General features: G+C 45.1%; 1 protein-coding gene across 2 annotated transcripts in view; it reads left to right on the top strand.

Moving 5' to 3' along the window:
• Positions 1-23,806, top strand: part of STXBP5L (syntaxin binding protein 5 like) — a 663,841-nt gene that overhangs the window by 521,750 nt on the left and 118,285 nt on the right. For both annotated transcript variants that reach the window (XM_030203985.1, XM_030203984.1), the window contains one exon: positions 4,167-4,232. In XM_030203985.1, the coding sequence (XP_030059845.1) occupies positions 4,167-4,232 (66 nt within the window). The remainder of the gene's footprint in view (positions 1-4,166; positions 4,233-23,806) is intronic.

Here is a 23,806-nt window from a genome sequence, read left to right as displayed (position 1 = left end):
TCCATACACGCGGCAGACATATCCAGACTCAGAAATGTGTGTGCACCCAAAATCAAGAAAGTGTGAAAATTAGGGCACCCTAAGCAATACCATGCCATCCAAAGCAGGACATTGCACTCTGCCACTCCTTCACCACAGGCGGGCATGACTCTAAATCCAGCAGGTTAACAAAATCCTGCGCTGCAGAAAAGGTGTCATGAACGTTCCATTTTGAAAAACCTTCAAGACAACTGGGTGGAGAAGCATAAAGTGGATCCCATGCTCCGGAAGAGTGGTGCACAGTGTATAGAATTCTTTCCGCTTTTCAAGGAGAGCCACTGATTAATCCTGAAAAAAACCTCACCAGGATCCCCCCTCATAAGTTAGGGATTCACACTGTGCTTTATATTGCTTCATCATTTCTGCTTTATGGATGTAATTATGAAATTTAGCAGCAACGATGTGCTGCCTGTTGTCACCTGCCATCCTCCTTCCTATGAGGTGGACAAGCTCCAAGTGGGCTGGGCCAGTTCTCCAACTCTGACAGTAAATGCTGGTCTGGAATCAACTCGGGGATCCCCCAGAAGTGTTAAGTTACCTCGGCTGGGCCTGTTCTCAAGGTCCTCTAGTTTCACACACAGCGGTAGCGTAACTAAGATTGACTAGGGCCCTGGTTCGAAAAGTTGAGATTGGGGCCCTCTTGTTCCCAAGGTAGTGGAGACGAGAAAGGGTTTTAGAGCCAAAATCATGACACACTACCTCTTGAAGGATCTACATATAGTCGTTCATAAAAGGAGCTCATTGTGAACACTATCCACCCTAAAAGGGTGTTTTGTGGCTCTACATGAGAATTGTGATATTATGATCCCTTGTCTCATATTGTTGACGGTCTGCATTTTCCGTATGGGTGGTATATTGGTTTATTAGGGTCTGCCCAGTGTTATGGTACAGTAAGGTTCTGAGTGTGTTTTTGCATAAATTTGTGCATAGTGTTTTACAGTTGAGCAATTGTGGTTAGTACATGCTTTGAGCAACCACTTTATTCTTTGACATATGATACATATTTAATATCTAAATATAATAAAAGGTATTAATTGTGACTTATTTTTACTTATTTTTTTCTGTGTTGTCAGACAGTTATGAATGTAAACCCCGCCCCTTTTAGCCTCCCCAAACAGTTGGGCCACCAACCGCCTATGGTTCAATGATTTATTTACTGACCATCATTCAAACTGAATTATAGAAGAATAAATTAGAGTGAAAGAAACAATTTGTTTGAATTTAGCTTACACCCTTTTCAGTAGTAGTTCAAGATGAATAATATTCAGGTACATTAGGTAATTCCCTGTTCCTGAAAGGCTTTCAGTATGTTTGTACCTGAGGCAATGGAGGGTTAATTGACTTGCCCAAGGTCACAGGAAGCAACAGCAGCAGTAGGATTTTAGCTAGGCTTCCCTAGTTGTCAACCTGGTGCTCTAGCTATTAAGTTACCAAGTTCTGCATTGCTCTGGCAAGTAAGTACTGTAAGCAGGGGTAAGCAGTTTCCAGGCCCTGTCAACACTGGTCCTCTTGGGTTTTCAGGTTCTCATTAAATGATAAATAGTAATAGAATTGCAAACCACTGAAATAGTGTGCCTGCAAATCTTGCATTCATATTCATTAAAGGTATCCTGAAAACATGAGTAGACTAACATTCACAGGGACTGGAAGTTGCCTACCCCTGATTGTAATGGGGCAAAACTTAATGAAAAGGTAGAGAAATAAAATAGTTTTCTCGTATTCCTTCTACTTGAAAATTGTAGGGTAGCTATATAAATAAAAGGTTGAAATGCTTGTCTCTATCTTATTTACCTATAAGAAGTTATTTTGATAAAGCCATTACAACTTTCACAATTCAGGCCTCAAAATGTAAGAAAGCTAAAAATATACTTCTTTATAAGAGGATGAGTTATGAAGTGGTGTCAGATAACATCAAATTGCTCTTTAAAATCTGCATGTTATTTCAACCAGAATTGTCTCAACATAGGCATTTACATGTTGTGAAGAGGGATGTGGTCCCTCTTCACTTTTGTGAAGAGGGACCACATCCGCTCATCTCCAATCTCGCGGAACCTCTCCCATCTCTAAAGATCTATTAAATAAATCTTTAAGAGGTCCCACCAGGATCTCTCTGAGCTCCTTCTGTATCCTGGAATGTATCCCATCCGGCCCCATAGCTTTGTTCACCTTCAGATTTTCCAGCTGTTTATAAACTCTTTCTTCCTTAAACGGCGCAGTATCCACGCCATTCCCAGACGTTCTCGCAGTTGGCTGCCGAGGGAACGTCTGGGAATGGAGTGGATACTGCGCTGTTTACAGAAGAAAGAGTTTATAAATAGCTGGAGAATCTGAAGGTGAACAAAGCTATGGGGCCGGATGGGATACATCCCAGGATACTGAAGGAGCTCAGAGAGGTCCTGGCGGGACCTCTTAAAGATTTATTTAATAGATCTTTAGAGACGGGAGAGGTTCTGCGAGATTGGAGATGAGCGGATGTGGCCCCTCTTCACAAAAGTGGAGACGGAAGAAGTGGAAAACTACAGACCGGTAAGTCTCACGTCGGTGGTAGGAAAAATAATGGAGTTGCTGCTGAAAGAAAGGATAGTTAACTTTCTAGAAACCGGGTTACAGGACCCGAGGCAACATGGCTTTACCAAAGGAAAATCCTGCCAAACGAATCTTGTTGACTTTAAAGCTAGAGCAACTGGAACCATCTCGTGGACACGTCGGGTGATTGTTTTAATAGAGAGATTTTGTTTTGGAGCAGTTAATCTGGGATCTGTTTTCTTTTGCATCACATCTGGTGCAGATCTGAAGAGCCTTTCTGTTGTTTGCTGAAAAAAAATTAGGGACCTTTTTATTATAATGTGTTAAGTTTTGCGCTTAACACATTATAATGTGTTAATGCGCAGGAAGCCCAAAACTGCATCAAGAAGGGCATTCTCAGTATTTCTTTATTGCAGGCCATGTGGTAACATTCAGATTAATGCGCAGTGTACCTGCTGCCAGTTAAAGCAGAAGACATAGCGTCTCCTATTTAGGAAGTAGTAACTAATCACGTGTTAATTCTGCATTAGCAAGTTAGCACGCAATAAGTGTAACATGCTAGCTGGCGAACACTGCCACACCTACTCTCCACCCATGCCACACCCCAACAGAAAAATTCTGAAAAATTCAGTAATGCATGGTTTAGAGTACGGAAACAGCCAAACAACTTTAAAAATCCTTAATGTGGTTATTTGAGTGTTAACCTTGCATTAACCCCCAGATTCTATGAACAGCAACTAAAGTTGCACACCCAAATCTGCGCACACAGCCAATATGTGCGCACAACTTAATTGTTTAACAAGCTAATCAGCACCAATAATTGGCCGCTACTAAGCAATTATAGGCACTGGTTAAGATTTATGTGCGCAACTTTCTAAGCATATTTATTTATGATATTTATATCCCACGTTATCCCAAGGAATCTTGAGTTCATTGTGGCTTATTTTGTAAAGTGGTGTGCGTAAATTCAAATGCATGGACCACAAAAGAGGGCATGGGAGGGGCATGGACAGGTCATGGGCGTTCCAAAAACTTAACGCGCACTGTTACAGAATATGCTCGATCTGCACCTAAGTATGACATGGTCATTTACACCAGATTTTAGTTGGTTTAAATGGCTGTGGCAATATTTTAGTTGCAGGATGGCCGCTACTCATATTCTATAAACTGCGTCTAACTTTCGGCAAGGTTTATGCAATAGCGCTAAGCATGGTTTTTTTGGCGCTATGTATAGAATCTGGCCCAAAGTGCTTAAAGCAATTTAGTAAAAGGGCCCCTTATATTATATTATATATTAATAAGAAGCCAGTTATTTTGTTCAGTAGAATATTTTGAACTGTAGTGTTCCCAGAGTCTTTTATTTTATTTTCACAATTGCTTTTTTCCTCCTTGTTTCCTTGATCTAACTTGCAGACTGACTTTGATCAGGTGTTTGGAATTCTCAGCAGAGTTTGGGTGTATTTCACTCATATGAATACTTATCTAACTTTCAGGATTTATATGAGCACACAGGTGAAGTGAAGCTATCCTGGAACATTTCAGTGTCAAGTGAATTTTAACAACATTGTAACGCCTTTTTTATATATATTTTTTTTTAACAGGTCTGACTGAACTAAGTGACAGTCCAGTTTCCTTGGAGCTAGAACGATGCAGATCTCCCACTTCAGGTAAAAGTGATTGCCATCTCCTTAGGGAGTAGGTAAAAACCCATTCATGTCATTCTTCAGTATGTTTCATTAGTTTTATAACAATGATAATCTCTAGCATGAAGACACATGGACATTAAACAAGAATAGTTCTGTGCTAGATTGAAAGGAACAATTAGCTAAGACATCAGTAACTGAACTATACAAACACTGAGTATAGTTAAAGACCAATTTAGGATAGTGACAAACAGTTTGGGCCTCGTTTTCAAAGCACTTAGACTTAAAGTTTCATAGCTTACTGTGGGGCTCAGTTTTGATAGAGAAAAACATCTAAAAAGTAGCATAAAGTAGCATTTGGACATCTTTTTCTCAAAAACATCCAAATCGGTATTTCCAAAACCTATTTTTTAGATGTTTTTCTATGCTATTCTTCTGCAGTGCATCCAAATCTCAAGGGGCCATGTTAAGGGCGGGATTTGGGTTTTCCTAAGACTTGGATGTTTTTCAGCCATAATGGAACAAAACAAAACTCTCCAGGACTAAAACTAAGACATTAGACACAAAACATGCCCTAAATGACCAGATAACCACTGGAGAGAATCAGGGGTGAGCCCCCCCCCCCCCCCCACATACACCCCAGTGATCACTGACCCCCTCCCACCCCTCAAAAAATGTGAATAAAAATAGGACTTACCAACCTCTATGACAGCCTTAGATGTTACAACCTCAATCACTCAACGATTCCCACAACAACCCAGTACACCGGACTACCTGACACCACAACTGGAGAGAAAACTTCAGTTAAGCCACCCAGCCTGCAATACTTTTCAGGCATGGGAATGGCTCACCATCACAGGAGAACAAAACTCCACTATCAACTGTGCAGAGAAAAGTGCAACGTGGCAGTATCAAGTCACTACAGCAGGGAAAATAACACAGGCAAGCAATTGTCTAATAGGAATTAAACACAAAACTGGTTAAGGCATAACATCATCATGAAGAAAGTACTCATCTTGCAATCTTTCTTAGTCTTCACTGTACAGCCACCAGCATGTCCACTAATCCAGTGCACCCTAACAGTAAAAAAGCAAATCCTGCGTCGAGGCGACTGATACTATTTGGATTTGGGGTGTTCTGTGCAAAACATCCAAAGTCGGACTTGGACGCCATATCGAAAATGCCCCTGCATGTAACTTTGTAAGTCTAAGTGATTTGAAAACATGCCTCCACATATTTAACTCCTAACTCTTGTGGATGTCAAGATCTGACATGATCATTCTTAGGTTTCTTCTAACTTTCATAACTAGAAAAATGTTTTGAAAGTTCCTTGGGTATTTTGCAAGTTTCAGAATTTTTTTTTTTACATAGTAAAATGAAGGCAGATGAAGACCATATGGCCTATCCAATCCCATCCTACTCTGTGCTTTTATGTCCATACTGCCAACATAATTGTTTTGATATTTGGCACTGTCTCCTAAGCAGAAATCAAGAAGTGCAGATAGGTATCCTTAAATTTTAGAATAATGTCAATGCTTGTAGTGTCATCAGCATTCTTTTATATTATCAGTCATCCAAATATATGATGTTATAAATAGCAGTCTTCCAAATGTAGAATGTTCTAAATAGCAACATCATAGACGAAGACTGATGACACTCTGTAGCTGCTTACAGTTGGAGGGAGACGGGGTGATTGAGCTCTAACACCTTACACCAGGGTTACTCAAATGTTTTGAGTAGAAGTCCAGAAACTTTAGTTGTCTGAAACGTGGGGTCCACAAACTACCACGTGCACATCATTTTTGTTCTCTCATCTTTCTCTGTCCCCGATGCTCAAAACTCCAGTGCTATGCCAAGTAGTTCTGTAAAAATACCACCAGAACAGCGCAGAGGAACAATGCCCTAATGCCCAATCTAATGAAATGCAAATATAGGCGCGCTCATAGTGTTGAGCATTAGGGAGTTCGGTAAGTGGATTTTGCTTGGCACATATGCAGAATTCCGCGTTAAGCTTGGCTCCTATGTGCATGCACCTGGTAAAACCCGAACATCGGCGTCGGTTTTCTGCCTCCTAAATATAAGTGTTTTAACATTTTTTTTAGTTTGGATGCTTATATTTAGGTGCAGGAAACACACATCAGTGTGTGTTTTCACATTGGGCGGGTTTTTTTTTGTTTTCTTTTGCATCGACGCTTTAAATTTAGATGCAGGAAACAGTCGCCAGCATATGCTTTCGCTTGGGTCTGGTGTTTATCACGACCTGTGCTTAAGGGCTTGCACTGGCTTCCATCTGCTTCCAAAAGCAATCAAAACTGGCAAACTTTGCAGAAAAAATCATGAGAGAAGCATAAGAATCATGGGAAATCCTTTCTTCCAACACCCTAACACCTGCTCCGACCTAGCATTATTTTTTGCAACATTAAGGCAGTTTTCTTTCGGGCACTGAGTATTGGGAAGGAATACAAAATGACCTCATTTACATGAGCTTGACTACATTTGCACGCTATCTGTGCTAATGCCGGGCGCGCTTGTTTCCCGTTCTAGACTCCTCTGAACATTCTGCGCAGGTAAATATGGGTTCTAGTACAACGCTAATGGCCTCTAGCGCACACATTTACTTTTGTTCATGGGGCCTCTGTTTCTCTTTCTCACTTCTCATGCCCCCCCCACCAACACAGATGCTTATGTACTCAGTCATGTTACCCAGTTCAGATGTCCCTCTCACATACATACATTCTTTTGCTCTCTTCTCTCACTGCCACCCACCCAATAACCTTTTTGTGTGCTCTCTATGAGGAAAGGCTAAAGCGGCTAGGGCTCTTCAGCTTGGAGAAAGGACGGCTGAGGGGAGATATGATAGAGGTCTATAAAATAATGAGTGGCGTGGAACGGGGGTAGATATGAATCACTTGTTAATTCTTTCCAAAAATACTAGGACTAGGCAGCTCGCAATGAAGCTATAAAGTAGAAAATGTAAAACAAATTGGAGAAAATGTCCCTTCACTCAACGTATAATTAAACTCTGGAGTTCGTTGCCAGAGAATGTGGTGCAATCAGTGGGTTTAAAAAAAGATTTGGATAGCTTCCTAAAAGAAAAGTCCTTAAGCTGTTATTAAGATGGACTTGGGGGAAATCCACTGTTTATGTCCAGGATAAGCAGCATAAAATGTATTGTACTGTTTTGGGATCTTGTCAGATACTTGTAACTTGTATTGGCCACTGTTGGAAACAGGATGCTAGGCTTGATGGACCTTTGGTCTGTCCCAGTATGGTGACACTTATGTGCTTGCAGCCAAAACTTCAGCATAGATCTTACTATCCATATTTTTTAAGGAAATTGGCCTGCAATTACCACATGTGAAGAATCCTTTCCCGACTTCAGGATAACAATTATTCTAGCCTCTGCAAAGATACCATAACTAACATGTTCTTTAAAAAATTGCTGATATACCCAATGCAAAAGTGGTATCGGCTCCTTATCAAAAGCTTGATAATATTCCGTACTAAACCCATCTGGTCATGGTGACTTATTCAGAGACATTGCCTTCAATGCATCCCGTATCTCCTGTAAAGTAATCATTGCATCTAGCAGCCCCTTTTGAGCATCTGACAGAACCAGATGTTTAAAAATTCTAATAGAGGTAGGGGAGGAGTCAAGATGGCGGCAGGCAGGTGAACTTGCTCTTCATGTTGTTCTCATATTTCCTTAAACTAATACCTATGGATAAATGGAAAGGGAATACATGGATGTTTCCCTCGGAGACCTCTGTACCTGCTTCCCTTGGACCAATGGATTCATTTGTTCATCATGGAGAACCTCAAAGTTTGAGCTCTGGAGCGCAGCTGCTGAGACAGGAATCAGAGACAAGATAACTGTTTACCTTCCTTGGCTTTGATTCTACTCTCAGCCTTGAGCAATGAACACCTTCCAGTCTGCCATGAGCATCCTCCCCTCTGACCATGCAGGCTGAACACGAACTTACTGAAGCAGTGAGCAAACTGCAGGCTCAAAAGAGTTGAAAGCAGAACTGATTCTCCTGGAATAGGACCTCAGCATTTGTTGTTGGTAAGAGAAAGAGACACCAGTGAAGATACTGTTTTCATCATTGGGACTACTGAGCTGAAGGTACTTGGCTGAAAGGGAGAGCAAATTCCTGCTGCTTCAGGTCAGGTCCATTTCAATTTACCTTATCATGTCCAGAACATTTTACCTTGCAATCCATCTGGCAAGCTTTGGTCCCTCAGGTTAATTTACTAACACAGAAGGTATAGGATCAGGTATAGGATCATGAGGAAAAGTTGGCAATTTGCATTCCAGAGGTGAAAGATTTGAAGAAATCAGTGGAAGAACTTAAAGAAGAAAAATTAAAAATGCAGGTTTGTGAAGCTGCTATAATAAAAGATAATGTGATTATGAAAACTAAAACTGGGGCTCTGGAAAATGAAGCTATATCCTCAAATCTCAGGTTAATTATTTTTTCCTCAATTCCCTTTAAGATCTGCTAGAGAAACTTTTGTTAAATATATGAATGAGATTTTGAAGATACCACTGGAAACACTTCCACCTGTTGTGAGTGTTTTCTATCTTCCTGTTGGCTAAGAGAAATTCGACTAATAGACTTGCTGAACAAATTTCACCATCTGCTTCAGATACCATGAATATCTTAGCGACATCAGGTACAGATTTGGCTACTTCAGCCACTTTAGTATTTTTTTTGTGGCCTTGAAATCTGTTAGGGATTAGTTACTATTGTTACTTTTTTCTTTCTAGATGGTTTAGTTCCTGATTTTCTTGCTTATAATCTATATGGATGCCTTCCATAATTCTGCTTTTGTGCATTGATTTTCTTTTATATTACCAGTATATGAATACTTTAACATGTTGTTTATTGTTCATACACTTTTCTGTGCAGGAAGATGGGCTTGATTATTTTCTGTGTAGAGGTGATTTCTAAATTTAATAAGTTCTTCCTACCTCTTTGAGCCTCTCATGTTTTTCTAAAGCTTCTTTCCACTGAAAAAGTTTGGGATCCTTTTACTAAGCTGTGGTGGACAAAAACATATGCTTTCCATAGCTTAAAATGCCTTACTGCAGGACTCTGTCAGGCGTTTTGCTATAATTTTGGCTTCTGCGCAAAATAATAGATTTTATTTCTTAGCGATGGGGGCAGGGCGGAGAGTAGGCATATACTGTGCTAATCGTTTAGCACTGCTACAGTGCCGCATGCCAACCAATTAGCTTGTGATTAGTGCATGAGCCTTTACCACCTACAAAATAGGGGCTCGCGCTAATGGAAACTTTAGCATGTGGTCATTAGTTAAAAAAAAAAAAAATAGAAAACTCGACCATTTTACCCAAGTGGAAAAACATGGCCTTAGCGTGTGGGATTCACCCATGTAAACACACACTAAAGCCACTTTTTGCCTCCATTTGCTTAAAGGGCCCGTGTGTTTGTTAAATTTTATTTAGACGCTTGAGGTGTTTGAACATCACTATCAAACCCCCTTCATCCTAGGAACCAAAAAAAAATCTTTTATATATCTATATATAAATCAGATGGCAAAAAAAATGGATCTGGTACCAAGCAACAGTGCATGACATTTCCTGGTGTTGCATTATTATTATTATTGCATTTGTACCCCCACATTATCCCACCTTTTTGCAGGCTCAATGTGGCTTACAGAGTGTTGTTATGAGGCAGTCATTACATGGTCTTAAATACAGTCGATAATAAGCTAAGGTAGGTAATTTAGATGCAAGGTGCTAGGTAAGGTGTTGTGAGAGGTGTTTTAGATGCATCTGAGTAGTTTGGGGAATAGTTAGTGAGGATCTCCTCCATCTTTGGTTGTTTAGTGCTTCTTAGTAATATTAGTCATCTCCTGAAAATTAAACCATGGGGGAAAAAAACTAGATGTAAAAAAGTTAATAAGGTTAACGCCTGTGTTGTGCAAAGGCATAAAAGATGAAAAGAAGAAAGTTTTGTAGCCTAGTATACATGGATGTAGTTGATTGTTTCTTTTGGGGGGGGGGGGGGGGGGGGGGGGGCAAAGGATGGGGTGTGGCACAGCATATTAATTTGCATACATACATCTCATACATATTCACTATGGTTATTCCACAAAAAAAAGAACAAACTGAAAAGTATATCAAAACAGTGAAGATATAGAGATATTTTTTAAACTAAAAATTAGCTAACAAAATTTGGTTTAGACATACTTTCACAAAGATCAAGTTATATAACTTGGAGATCAGTTTATATTGAAAAGCTTAGGCAAAAATGTTTTCTGCATGGATTTTTTAGGCGCCATATATAGAATCCCCCTATAGGGGCTGATATTCAGACTGCGGGAGGCAGCTTGGTTAGCTCCCACAATCGGCGGTGAGACTTGGATATTCAATGCCTGGCCATTTCCAGTGACCAGCATTGAATATCTGGTTTATTTTTGGCCAGTTTAAACTTAACCAGCCAAGCCAATATTCAGAACTGGCCAGTTAAGTTTAAACCAGCCAAAGATAGGCCTGCTATTTCTGCAGCCCAATTTGCTTACCAAACTTAGCCAGCAATGTGCTGAATATTCGCAGATAGCTGGTTATATCCACGTGATATAACCAGTTAGCCGCTAAGCGCTGACCATAAATATATAGCAGTAGATAACCAGCTATCTCCCGCTGGATATTCATGGATAGACGTTTAAGCACTATTTAATCGGGCAGGAACCACTACTCTTTTTTTTTTTTTTTATTTAATTATTTTATTTTATTTATGATTATTCTAACATACATTTATGCAATAAATATAAATCACACAAATCACATAATAATATTACAGGAAAATTTGCAATTAAAGGTAAAGAAAAAAGAACATTTTAGTCTACAAATGGTGATCCAAGAACAGGAAAATCACATTAACCTCAAATAATATCAATACTTCTTCCTCAAGTAGACAGAACCCAGAATATTGCTAGCCGGTATAACGCTGTACAATCCAAAATTGGTGCAGTATTATTCTTTTATTACAATAAATGCTTTTAACTTCTCTGGGTCAAAATAAACATAATTTACTGAATTCAAGGAAATATAACATTTGCATGGGAACCTTAACATAAAGGTCCCACCTATGCGCAAAACTCTCTCTTTTAAGTTTAAACGGTTTTTATTGATGAACAGACTCCAATACAGATATATTAAGAGCACACAGTTTGTAGTCATGCTAACATTTCTGTTACAGTAATGTAGCTTACATCGTGTCTGTTCCATCACTTTTTTAACATTTACCCCCTCCCCCCCCCCCAACAACAACATCTGAACTTTGAGCTTCATACTTCATGTTAACAAGTTCTTTCATATCTTATCAGCTACCTTAATCCACTTACACGAGGGGCTTATAACTGCTTTATAGCGTTCCTAGCCTATTGAGTACAGCACTTCTTGCTTTATGAGATATGTTTTGCAAATATAGGTTCCAGACATTAATAAATTTCTTTCTTCTCCTCAAGTGTCCGTAGGCCTCCCTTGCCTCCCACAACATTAGCTCATGTAACTTATTCCTCCATAGCCAAACAGAGGGTGGTTCTACTTGCATCCAGTGTCTCAGTATGCATTTTTTGCCCACTGCGAATTCCTTACATAAAAATACCTCCAAATTTTTATCTGATATCCCGTATGCATTGCTTTTGTTCAAGAGAACTCCTCTCCAGGAGGGGTGTAACTTTTGCCCTAATACATGTTCTAAGTACTCCCGTATCGCTCTCCAAAATGTTTTTATTCTATCACATCTCCAAAATGCATGCAAAAATGTGTTCCTCTCTCTATGACATTTAATGCATTGGGGGTCAGAGCTCCATCCCGCCCTTGCGGCTTGGGATTGTGTTATATAACCTCGATGAATAACCCTGAATTGACTCTCCTGCAGCTCGGCCCCCCCCCCCCCCCCCACCTGCCCAGGTATGTCTTTGATCAGTTTTGCAAAGTTTATTCCTTTCAGTTCATATCCCAAATCTTTACTCCATGTGTCTTTAAGCTTCTCATATGTTCGGGAGGGTCTGAGTGAGACCAGAGCTCTATGCAAGCTCGATATTGAGAGCTGTCCATGTGCATCCCCTTTCAAGAACTCGCGCATCCTCTGACCCAATTTCGCGCCCAGGGCTGCCTGATCCAAACTAAACCAGTAATGATGTAGTTGTCTGTATGTGTAATAATCCTTATGGGCAAGTACCTGTCTCTGCTGCAGGTCCTGAAAGCTGTGTAGGCTTCCCTCTTCATTCATTAAGTGCTCCAGTAAAGTAATTCCCATTTCCGACCATCTAGCAATTATCCCTTTTTCTAACCCCGGGGGAAAGTCTCTATTCCCCCGCAGTGGGAGTTGATCACTAACATTAGGGTCTTGTCTCCAGGATTGCATGAGGAATTGCCAGACACGTCGCAGTGGTTGCAGCAGTATGCTTCTCCTACAGGTAGCTGGCAAACTCTGTGTTTTTGCCTGCAGGAGAAAATTCAAATGCCATGGGCCAAAGAGTGCTTGTTCCCAGTTGAGCGGCGTGTGTTGATTTGTGTTAAGCATCCAATCCCTAACGTGCCTCAAAAGGCACGCCTGATTGTAACGCCTGATACAAGGGAATCCTAGCCCGCCCTGACATATAGATATTCAAATTGTAGTTTAGACTTCCGCCCCCCCCCCCCCCACACACACACACACATACAAATTGCCGACACATCCTATTTAATTTTCGTAAATCTTTACCTAGTATATGTATTGGCAACACCTGTAAAATATAGAGCCACCTTTTGAACAGATTTATTCTGCCCATTAGTGATAAAGGCAAATGGTTCCATCTCTCTAGAGAGCGTTTGGTGTCCTGTAACAGCTTTTCGATATTTATCCTATACAGTATGGCAGTGTCCATAGTCAGCCGCACTCCTAAATATCGGAAGGATTCCTCTGCCCATTTCAACGGAAGCTGTCTTTGCCACTCTCCCACTTGATCTTCCTTCCTTCGCAAAGCTTCAGATTTCTCCAGATTTAGCTTAAAGCCAGAGAAGTCCCCATACTCTGCCATACATTCTAAGAGTGCTGTCAGTGATGCTTCAGGAGAAGTCACATGTGCCAGTAAATCGTCAGCGAAGGCCGCTATTTTAAAAGTATCTGTGCCAACTTTGACTCCTTGTACATCGGGTGTCTGTTGAATATTTCTAATCAGTGGGTCAAGTGTTAACACAAACAATAAAGGCGACAGGGGACACCCCTGCCTGGTCCCCCTATGTATAGGAAATGGTGGGGACAATATTCCATTAACCCACACCTGGGCCTGTGGTAGGTAATATAATGCTCGGATTGCATCCTGAAAAGACACTCTTATGCCATAGGCGTCCAGTGTGCCAAATAAGAAATCCCAGACCACCCTGTTGAACGCCTTTTTGGCATCGAAACTGACTAATACTGATGGTGTGGCCTGTGCAGACACCTCCTCCAATGTTACCAATATCTTTCTTACATTTTTAGTGATAGTTATGCCCTGTACAAATCCTACCTGTGAATCCTCAATAACATCCGGCAATATTCGGGACAGGCGGTTTGCCAAGACTTTTGCGAACAGTTTTGCTTCAAAATTCAGTAATGATATGGGTCTGTACGATTCGGGTTTCTGTACATCACGCCCTGGTTTTGGAAGTTCTATAATCTGTGCTGTTCGTAACGAAATGGACATTTGTTGCTCTTGCACTATAGCATTAAACATTGAAGTAAGGGGTTCTACTACTTCCTCCTTCATCAGTTTGTATAATTCTCCTCTATAGCCATCGGGGCCTGGGGCCTTCCCTAAGGGTGCTTGCTGTATTGCCCATGACACCTCGTCTGTCGTTATGGGAGCATTTAACATGTTTAGGCTCTGTGCATCTATGTGCGGGAGATCTTGCCCGGCCAAATATACCTCACTGTCCATCGGGGGCGGGTCAGGTGTGGCATAGAGCTTCTGATAATATTCTTGCATGGTACGATTTATAGAGTCATCTTTGTTTTCTAAAAGCCCTCTTGAAGAGTATAATGCGTTTATTTTGTAATTGCCTTGTCTAGGGTTTGCCAACCTGGCAATCATCCTACTGCTTTTATTAGCAAATTTGTATAACTGATACCTATAATACGTGTAATTCTTTTGAGCCTTAGTGTGTATTCTCTCATTTAGGGTTTGCTGCAATTCTAGAAGCTTGGCTTTCAGCAGAACATCATGGTGGTGTCCATACTCGCGCCTTAAGCGGGTGATGTCCTTTTCCAGCCTTTGTATATCCTTCTCCCATGTCTTTTTTTGGTGGCTTGTGTACGCAGTAATCTCACCCTGGAGTACTGCCTTTGCTGTATCCCAGTAGAGAATGGGAGTTGCCCTATGTTCCTGGTTAGTATCTTGAAACTGCCTATATTTGTTTAGTATAAATTCCCGAAAGTCCCTATCTTTATATAGTCTTGTAGGGAACTTCCATTGGTATGGATTAGGACTGCTCTCTATGGGTTCCCATGAGACCATTACCATTGCATGGTCTGAAATTTTTATGGGGCCTATTTCTGCCATGCGGATTTTTGTAAATAATGGACGGGAGATAAAAATGTAATCTATCCTCGACATTGTGCCGTGTGCTCGGGACAAATGAGTATAGTCTCGCTCCAGCGGATGTAAAGTTCTCCACACATCCACCAGATCCAGGACCTCAATCAATATACCAATTCCTCTGGAGTCTGCTCCCGACCCCCTTTTGTCCCCATGAGACCTGTCTAATTTGGGATCACCCACTTCGTTGACATCTCCTCCTAACAACAGGGGGACTCCTTCCAGTCTTGTTAACTGGTGCAAAAGCTTCTTATAAAATACCTTGTTATACGTATTCTCCGAGGACAAGCAGGCTGCTTGTTCTCACTGATGGGTGACGTCCACGGCAGCCCCTCCAATCGGAACTTCACTAGCAAAGGCCTTTACTAGCTCTCGCGCGCCCATGCGTTCATGTTCGTCAGTCTGCTTTTGTCCCTTCCCGTGTGTCCAGTTTGTTTGCCCGGCATAAGTTTCCTTTCGCTTTCGGGGTAGGCCTTTTTTGTGGCCTCGGTACAGGTTTTTTCTCTCTCCCTTATTTTTGGTGCCCTTCGTCACCATCACGAATTTTGATTCTGCCGGCGTGATTTTTCCTCCCATGTCATCGAAGTCTCTCAACGGCTTCAAGAAGTGCACCCAGGTAATCTCGCTCACTGATAGGCACACTTCGTGTCTTCAGTGTCTGGGGCCTGGGCACCGCCCACAGGCCTGTAGTCTTTGTGCTCTTTACAGAAGAGGACTCAGGTAGCGAGATTGGCCCAGTGGAACGTGTTGTTCTCGGGCTCTTCGTCAACAACAGCACCGGAGGCATCGAGTGCATCGACGTCGACAGCATCGAAGTCTTCGGCATCGACTGCATCGACAGCATCGAGGTTTCGACCCTCTGCATCGTCGGTACCGAGACATCGGAAGGCTGCGTCAGCGTCGGTGGTAACTGGACCTCCACTGTTGCTGATGTCGTCGGACGGTGGTGCTTCGACTGGAGTGCAGGTGAGGGCTGTCCATTCCCCTGCTGGTGGCGGTGAGCCTTTGGGTGGGTCTCCTCCCGCCCTGAGGGCTCCTGCGGTACAGCCCCCCTGAGACCGACCTTCTTCGGCCTCGGCCCGAGGAAGAGACGGTTGGATTCTACGTCCTCCTCGTCGGTACCGGGAAGCTCCGGTGACATGCTTCGTTTGAAGAAATCAAAGAAGCATCGACACCGTCTCCTTCCCGCATCGGTACCGAGAGCTCTGGGTCGCCGAGGGAGTCGGCACCCAGTAGGCATCGGCACCGGGAAGACCGCTCATCCTCTGTTCAGGAGGTGTCGATGCGCTGCACCTTGGACAGCCCGGAACCGCCTCCACGCCCGGAACAGACTCTGACCTCGACGCCTGCATCGGCTTCCATGTCTTTCTCCACAGCCGCTCTGCACGAGAGTCTCCGGGCCGTTCTCCCAGAGATCCTGGGAGAGCTGTTGCGCCCTTCCCCTCCGGTACCGGGGGTGCCTGCGCCACCGGTACCGTCGAGTGAGGCGCCGGCTGGCCCTTTGCCCGGAGTGAGGTCTCCGACATCGATACCGCTTGCAGTACCGGCTGCGGCCGCCTCCCAGAAAGACTCCCCGACGACGTCGGTGGAGGGAGCTTCGCCGGTGCTGGCGAGGGAGTCTACCACGGAGTCGAGTCGGGCACGGCTTCAGACACAGGTTCGGGAACTTGTGTCTGATACCGATGGTGAGGCCTCGTGGGAGGAGGAGGAAGACATCAGATATTTCTCTGACGAGGAGTCTGATGGCCTTCTTTCTGATCCCACTCCCTCCCCTGAAAGGCAGCTTTCTCCTCCCGAGAGTCTGTCTTTCGCGGCCTTTGTCCGGGAGATGTCTACGGCCATCCCCTTCCCGGTGGTTGTGGACGATGAGCCCAGGGCTGAAATGTTTGAGCTCTTGGACTATCCTTCTCCACCTAAGGAAGCGTCCACAGTACCCATGCATCATGTCCTAAAAAAGACATTGCTGGCGAACTGGACCAAGCCTCTAACTAATCCCCACATTCCCAAGAAGATCGAGTCCCAGTACCGGATCCATGGGGACCCAGAGCTGATGCGCACACAGTTGCCTCATGACTCTGGAGTTGTGGATTTGGCCCTAAAGAAGGCTAAGAGTTCTAGGGAGCATGCTTCGGCGCCCCCGGGCAAGGACTCTAGAACCTTAGACTCCTTTGGGAGGAAGGCCTACCATTATTCTATGCTCGTGGCCAAGATTTAGTCCTACCAGCTGTACACGAGCATCCATATGCGGAACAATGTGCGGCAGTTGGCGGGCTTGGTGGACAAGCTCCCTCCTGAGCAAGCCAAGCCGTTTCAGGAGGTAGTCAGGCAGCTGAAGGCGTGCAGAAAATTCCTGGCCAGAGGGGTATATGATACCTTTGATGTTGCGTCCAGGGCCGCTGCTCAAGGTGTGGTGATGCGCAGACTCTCATGGCTGCGTGCCTCCGACCTGGAGAATAGGATCCAGCAGCGGATTGCGGACTCCCCTTGCCGAGTGGACAACATTTTTGGAGAGAAAGTCGAACAGGTGGTAGAACAGCTCCACCAGCGGGATACCGCTTTCGACAAGTTCTCCCGCCGGCAGCCTTCAGCATCTACCTCCTCAGGTAGACGGTTTTATGGGGGAAGGAGGGCTGTTCCCTACTCTTCTGGTAAGCGTAGGTACAATCCTCCTCCTCGACAGCCTGCGGCCCAGGCTAAGCCCCAGCGCGCTCGCTCTCGTCAGCAGCGTGCGCCTCAGCAAGGCCCCACGGCTCCCCAGCAAAAGTAGGGGATGAGCTTTTGACTGGCTCCAGCTGAGCATAGCCGACATCAACGTGTCCGTGCCGAGCGATTTGCCGGTCGGGGGGGAGGTTGAAAGTTTTTCACCAAAGGTGGCCTCTTATAACCTCCGACCGGTGGGTTCTTCAAATAGTCCGGCAAGGATACACCCTCAATTTGGCCTCAAAGCCTCCAAATTGCCCACCGGGAGCTCAGTCCTACAGCTTCCAACACAAGCAGGTACTTGCAGAGGAACTCTCCGCCCTTCTCAGCGCCAATGCGGTCGAGCCCGTGCCATCCGGGCAAGAAGGGCTGGGATTCTATTCCAGGTACTTCCTTGTGGAAAAGAAAACAGGGGGGATGCGTCCCATCCTAGACCTAAGGGCCCTGAACAAATATCTGGTCAAGGAAAAGTTCAGGATGCTTTCCCTGGGCACCCTTCTCCCCATGATTCAGGAAAACGATTGGCTATGCTCTCTGGACTTGAAGGACGCCTACACACACATCCCGATATTGCCAGCTCACAGGCAGTATCTGCGATTTCAGCTGGGCACACGTCACTTCCAGTACTGTGTGCTACCCTTTGGGCTCGCCTCTGCGCCCAGGGTGTTCACGAAGTGCCTGGCTGTAGTAGCAGCAGCGCTTCGTAGGCTGGGAGTGCATGTGTTCCCTTATCTCGACGATTGGCTGGTGAAGAACACATCTGAGGCAGGAGCTCTACAGTCCATGCAGATGACTATTCGACTCCTGGAGCTACTGGGGTTTGTGATAAATTAGCCAAAGTCCCATCTTCTCCCAGTACAGAGACTCGAATTCATAGGAGCTCTGCTGGATTCTCGGACGGCTCGTGCCTATCTTCCGGAGACAAGGGCCAACAATCTGTTGTCCCTCGTCTCCCAGGTACGAGCGTCTCAGCAGATCACAGCTCAGCAGATGTTGAGATTGCTTGGCCACATGGCCTCCACAGTTCATGTGACTCCCATGGCTCGTCTTCACATGCGATCTGCTCAATGGACCCTAGCTTCCCAGTGGTTTCAAGCTGCTGGGGATCTAGAAGACGTGATCCACCTGTCAACGAGTTTTCTCAAATCCGTGTATTGGTGGACGATTTGGTCCAATTTGACTCTGGAACATCCTTTCCAAATTCCTCAGCCACAAAAAGTGCTGACTACGGATGCGTCTCTCCTGGGGTGGGGAGCTCATGTCGATGGGCTTCACACCCAGGGAAGCTGGTCCCTCCAGGAACGCGATCTGCAGATCAATCTCCTGGAATTACGAGCGGTCTGGAACGCTCTGAAGGCTTTCAGAGATCGGCTGTCCCATCAAATTATCCAAATTCAGACAGACAACCAGGTTGCCATGTATTACATCAACAAGCAGGGGGGCACCGGATCTCGCCCCCTGTGTCAGGAGGCCATCAGCATGTGGCTGTGGGCTCGCCGTCACGGCATGTTGCTCCAAGCCACATATCTGGCAGGCGTAAACAACAATCTGGCCGACAGGTTGAGCAGGATTATGCAACCTCACGAGTGGTCGCTCAACTCCAGAGTAGTGCGCCAGATCTTCCAGGTGTGGGGCACCCCCTTGGTAGATCTCTTTGCATCTCGAGCCAACCACAAGGTCCCTCAGTTCTGTTCCAGACTTCAGGCCCACGGCAGACTGGCATCGGATGCCTTCCTCCTGGATTGGGGGGAAGGCCTGCTGTATGCTTATCCTCCCATACCTCTGGTGGGGAAGACTTTGTTGAAACTCAAGCAAGACCGAGGCACCATGATTCTGATTGCTCCTTTTTGGCCGCGTCAGATCTGGTTTCCTCTCCTTCTGGAGTTGTCCTCCGAAGAACCGTGGAGATTGGAGTGTTTTCCGACCCTCATCACCCAGAACGAAGGGGCGCTTCTGCATCCCACCCTCCAGTCTCTGGCTCTCACGGCCTGGATGTTGAGAGTGTAGACTTTGCCTCTTTGGGTCTGTCGGAGGGTGTCTCCCGTGTCTTGCTTGCTTCCAGAAAAGATTCCACTAAGAGGAGTTACTTCTTTTTATGGAGGAGGTTTGCTGTCTGGTGTGACAGCAAGGCCTTAGATCCTCGCTCCTGTCCTACACAGACCCTGCTTGAATACCTTCTGCACTTGTCTGAGTCTGGTCTCAAGACCAACTCTGTAAGGGTTCACCTTAGCGCAATCAGTGCATACCATTACCGTGTGGAAGGTAAGCCAATCTCAGGACAGCCTTTAGTTGTTCGCTTCATGAGAGGTTTGCTTTTGTCAAAGGCTCTCGTCAAACCTCCTACAGTGTCATGTGATCTCAATGTCGTTCTCACCCAGCTGATGAAACCTCCTTTTGAGCCACTGAACTCCTGCCATCTGAAGTACTTGACCTGGAAGGTCATTTTCTTGGTGGCAGTTACTTCAGCTCGTAGAGTCAGTGAGCTTCAGGCCCTGGTAGCCCAGGCCCCTTACACCAAATTTCATCATAACAGAGTAGTCCTCCGCACTCACCCTAAGTTCTTGCCGAAGGTAGTGTCGGAATTACATCTGAACCAGTCAATTGTCTTGCCAACATTCTTTCCCCGTCCTCATTCCTGCCCTGCTGAACGTCAGCTGCACACATTGGACTGCAAAAGAGCATTGGCCTTCTATCTGGAGCGGACACAGCCCAACAGACAGTCCGCCCAATTGTTTGTTTCTTTTGATCCCAACAGGAGGGGAGTGGCTGTGGGGAAACGCACCATTTCTAATTGGCTAGCAGATTGCATTTCCTTCACGTACGCCCAGGCTGGGCTGGCTCTTGAGGGTCATGTCACGGCTCATAATGTTAGAGTCATAGCAGCCTCAGTGGCCCACTTGAAGTCAGCCACTATTGAAGAGATTTGCAAAGCTGCGACGTGGTCATCTGTCCACACATTCACATCGCATTACTGCCTGCAGCAGGATACCCGACGCAACAGTCGGTTCGGGCAGTCAGTGCTTCAGAATCTGTTCGGGGTTTAGAATCCAACTCCACCCCCCTAGGCCCAATTTTTATTCTGATCCAGGCTACACTCTCAGTTAGTTGGATAAGTTGTTAGGTCAATCTCAGTTATGTCCTCGCCGTTGCGAGGCCCAATTGACCATGTTTGTTGTTTTGAGTGAGCCTGGGGGCTAGGGATACCCCATCAGTGAGAACAAGCAGCCTGTTTGTCCTCGGAGAAAGCGAATGCTACATACCTGTAGAAGGTATTCTCCGAGGACAGCAGGCTGATTGTTCTCACAAACCCACCCGCCTCCCCTTTGGAGTTGTGTCTTCCCTTGTCTTTGTCTTGCTACATATGGGACTGACGAACACGAGCCGGTTCGGGCGGGAAGACAGCCGCGCATGGGCGCGCGAGCGCTAGCAAAGGCCTTTGCTAGTGACGTTCCGATTGGAGGGGCTGCCATGGACGTCACCCATCAGTGAGAACAATCAGCCTGCTGTCCTCGGAGAATACCTTCTACAGGTATGTAGCATTCGCTTTTGGGGCGTATACGTTGCACAAAACCACTGGTTGACGCTCTATTGTCAGGTGTGCCAACACATATCTTTCTTCCTTATCCGCTATGATCTTATGCGTAGTGATTTGGACCCCTTTCTTGATTAATATTATAACCCCCGCTTTTTCCCCTGCGCTGGTGAATCATAGTATGAGCCTACCCACCACCGACATAATTTCTCATGTTCTTTGGCTGTTAAGTGCGTTTCCTGAAGCAGTGCTATTGATACTTGTTGCTTATGGAGTGTGTGGAGAACCTTCTGCTGTTTAATCGGCGAGGAGATACCCCCCACGTTCCACGTCACCACTGTAAGGGCCATTACATATCCTCAAATGTCACTTAAAGTTGCCTTGCTATTATCGCTATTTGGGCAGGGGGGGCATCCCAGCCTATACCCCCACCACCCCTGGTGATACGAAACCTCGCAAAAAAAGTGCCCTCCACGTGAAGCTCTTAATGTGTTCCTTATGTTACCCTTCCCCATTGTAACCATGAAGTTCCTGTACTCCCCTATGTCCCACATCCCCCCCCTCCCTCCCTCTCCCCCATCTGCCCATCCTCCCCATATCTTAACAGCACCTAATGTGCTGTCTACTTCCGTGCATCCGATCAGGGACCCCACACTTACTTATTACATTTGTTGCATACTTCTTCCACCCCCTTCAAGTTCACAGCCCCCATTAAACAGCATTAAACAACAAAATCAAGTCCAACACTTTTTAAACGCAGCAGTTTATAGTTACAAATCTTCTGTCCTCTGCTGCTCCCCTTCTTTCAGCGGCATCACTCTCACTGGTGATCTTCGGATTCATTACTCATGTGGCTCTTGGTGCTCACGACCTGTCCCTCTCTAGGTGATCCACCAGTTCTTGAGCGGCTTCTACCGTGTCGCAAATTCTCACTGTCCCATTATGCTGAATTCTGAGTTTAGCCGGATACAATAAGCTGAATTTTATCTGCATTTTATGTAATTGCCCACAAATGGGCGAGAATTGTTTACGCTGGAGGGAGACTTTAGTGGAATAGTCTTGAAAACATAGTATCTTTTATCCTTCTACCTCCAGCGTTTCTCCTTTCCGAAGGGCTGCTAGGACATCCATCTTAAGTTGATAATTAAGTAGTCTCAGTATTACCACACGCGGGCGGGCGTTTGTTTCCTTCCTCGGGCCCAGACGGTGTGCCCGTTCTATCTTCAGCAACCCCGTCGTGCTCTGAGTTGGTAATATCTTAGTGAGCCTGGGTTCCAGAAAACATCTCAGTTCCGCATCTGATATTGATTCAGGTATTCCTACCAGTCTGAGGTTGTTTCTGCGCGAGCGGTTCTCCAAATCATCCACTTTCTCTTCTAATGTTGATACTGTTTTTTGGAGATGCTCAATGGACTTTGAGGCCTCCTGAGAGACGTCTTCTACATCTCCTATTCGCTGCTGGACCTCCTGGAGTTCGTTAGTAAATGTGGTAAATCTTTGGTCCATGCCATCAAGCTTGTCAATTATTTGCTATAACTTGTAGTTCATGGTTTCCTCCACTGCCATTTTTACCTCTGCTACTATTTCTGATGCCCAGACAGAGCTCACCGGTGGCGATGGAGGTGAGTTTTTCTCCGCCATTTTTGGTCCTCCGCTCTTGGTTTTGTCCTTCTCCAGCTCTTTTTTTGTGCTTCTGGTCGCCATGCAAAATGTTTTTGGGGACAGACTTAACTTGATCTGCCTGCAAGGTTAGTTGGCGTCTGTCCCTCTGCTTTGCATTCTGCTTCGGGGGGTCGCGTGATTTGTGTCTTTAAAATTGTACTGAGTGCTGCTTGAGTATTTAGATGCTTTCCTTAATCATTTGCCCAGGCCCAGACTGATCCATTTTTACTGCAACTGTGCTGGATTGCAGGTCTGCCTTCAGTTCATTCTGTAAATTTGCATTCCCGCCTGCCGTTGCCTCGTGGCCGCTATTCAAGGGCTGTGCTCGGCGTTGCCTCCTGCTCCTTGTGTCCCACTTCCTCTCTCTCCCTCCACCTCTCCGTTGAGTCCTCCGAGCCCTCCTGCCCGCTCTTTTGCCTTCCAAGGCAATTTTCCAGCCTGCGAGCCCCCGGCGTGATTTTATCGGCGCGACTCTTCACAAGGGCGGGTGCCTTCAAGGCCGCTGAAATACTCCGCGCCTACTTCCCGAATCAGGGCTTGCGGTTCTCATTCGCGCTGTGCTATCTTCTGGGGAGAGGGACAGCTGATCCGCTATTTCTGGGGGCGATATTTACGCTTTTTGGTGGGATCCCAAATCCTTGCTAGCTGGAGCTCACTGTGCAGCGGCCATCTTGACCAGCAGCTCCACCGGAAGTCAAAAACTCTCTCTCTTAATAACAAAAATTGTTTTCTCTTCCTTTGAGTTTCTCGAGCAAATCTGGGAATACTTGAATTTTTGAGCCGAAGAATGGTGAATTAATGTGGCGGAAAAAGAGTTTAAAGATATTGTTGCGGTCTAATTGCAGAGCAAAAGTAACCAATAACGTAGTTCTTTCTGTTATAGTCTCTAATGAGGATTCTAAAAGTTCTGTTATATTCAGATCATCTTGGGGGTTAACAGGCAATGATTTCCCTTGTGCTCCAGAAATATACATTGCTTTGGTAATCGGAGGGTACATCTCAGGGGGTATACCTAATACTTCATTGAGGTATTTCTTGAGCATGTCAGTTGCTGGAACCAACGGGCTTTTAGGAAAATTAAGGAAACGTAAATTGTTAGCCCTCATTT

This window comes from Microcaecilia unicolor, chromosome 5 (assembly GCF_901765095.1).
Source record: "Microcaecilia unicolor chromosome 5, aMicUni1.1, whole genome shotgun sequence".
Taxonomy (NCBI): Eukaryota; Metazoa; Chordata; class Amphibia; order Gymnophiona; family Siphonopidae; genus Microcaecilia; species Microcaecilia unicolor.
The sequence above is the reverse complement of the archived record's forward strand: the minus strand, read 5'-3'. Positions and strand labels throughout refer to the sequence as shown.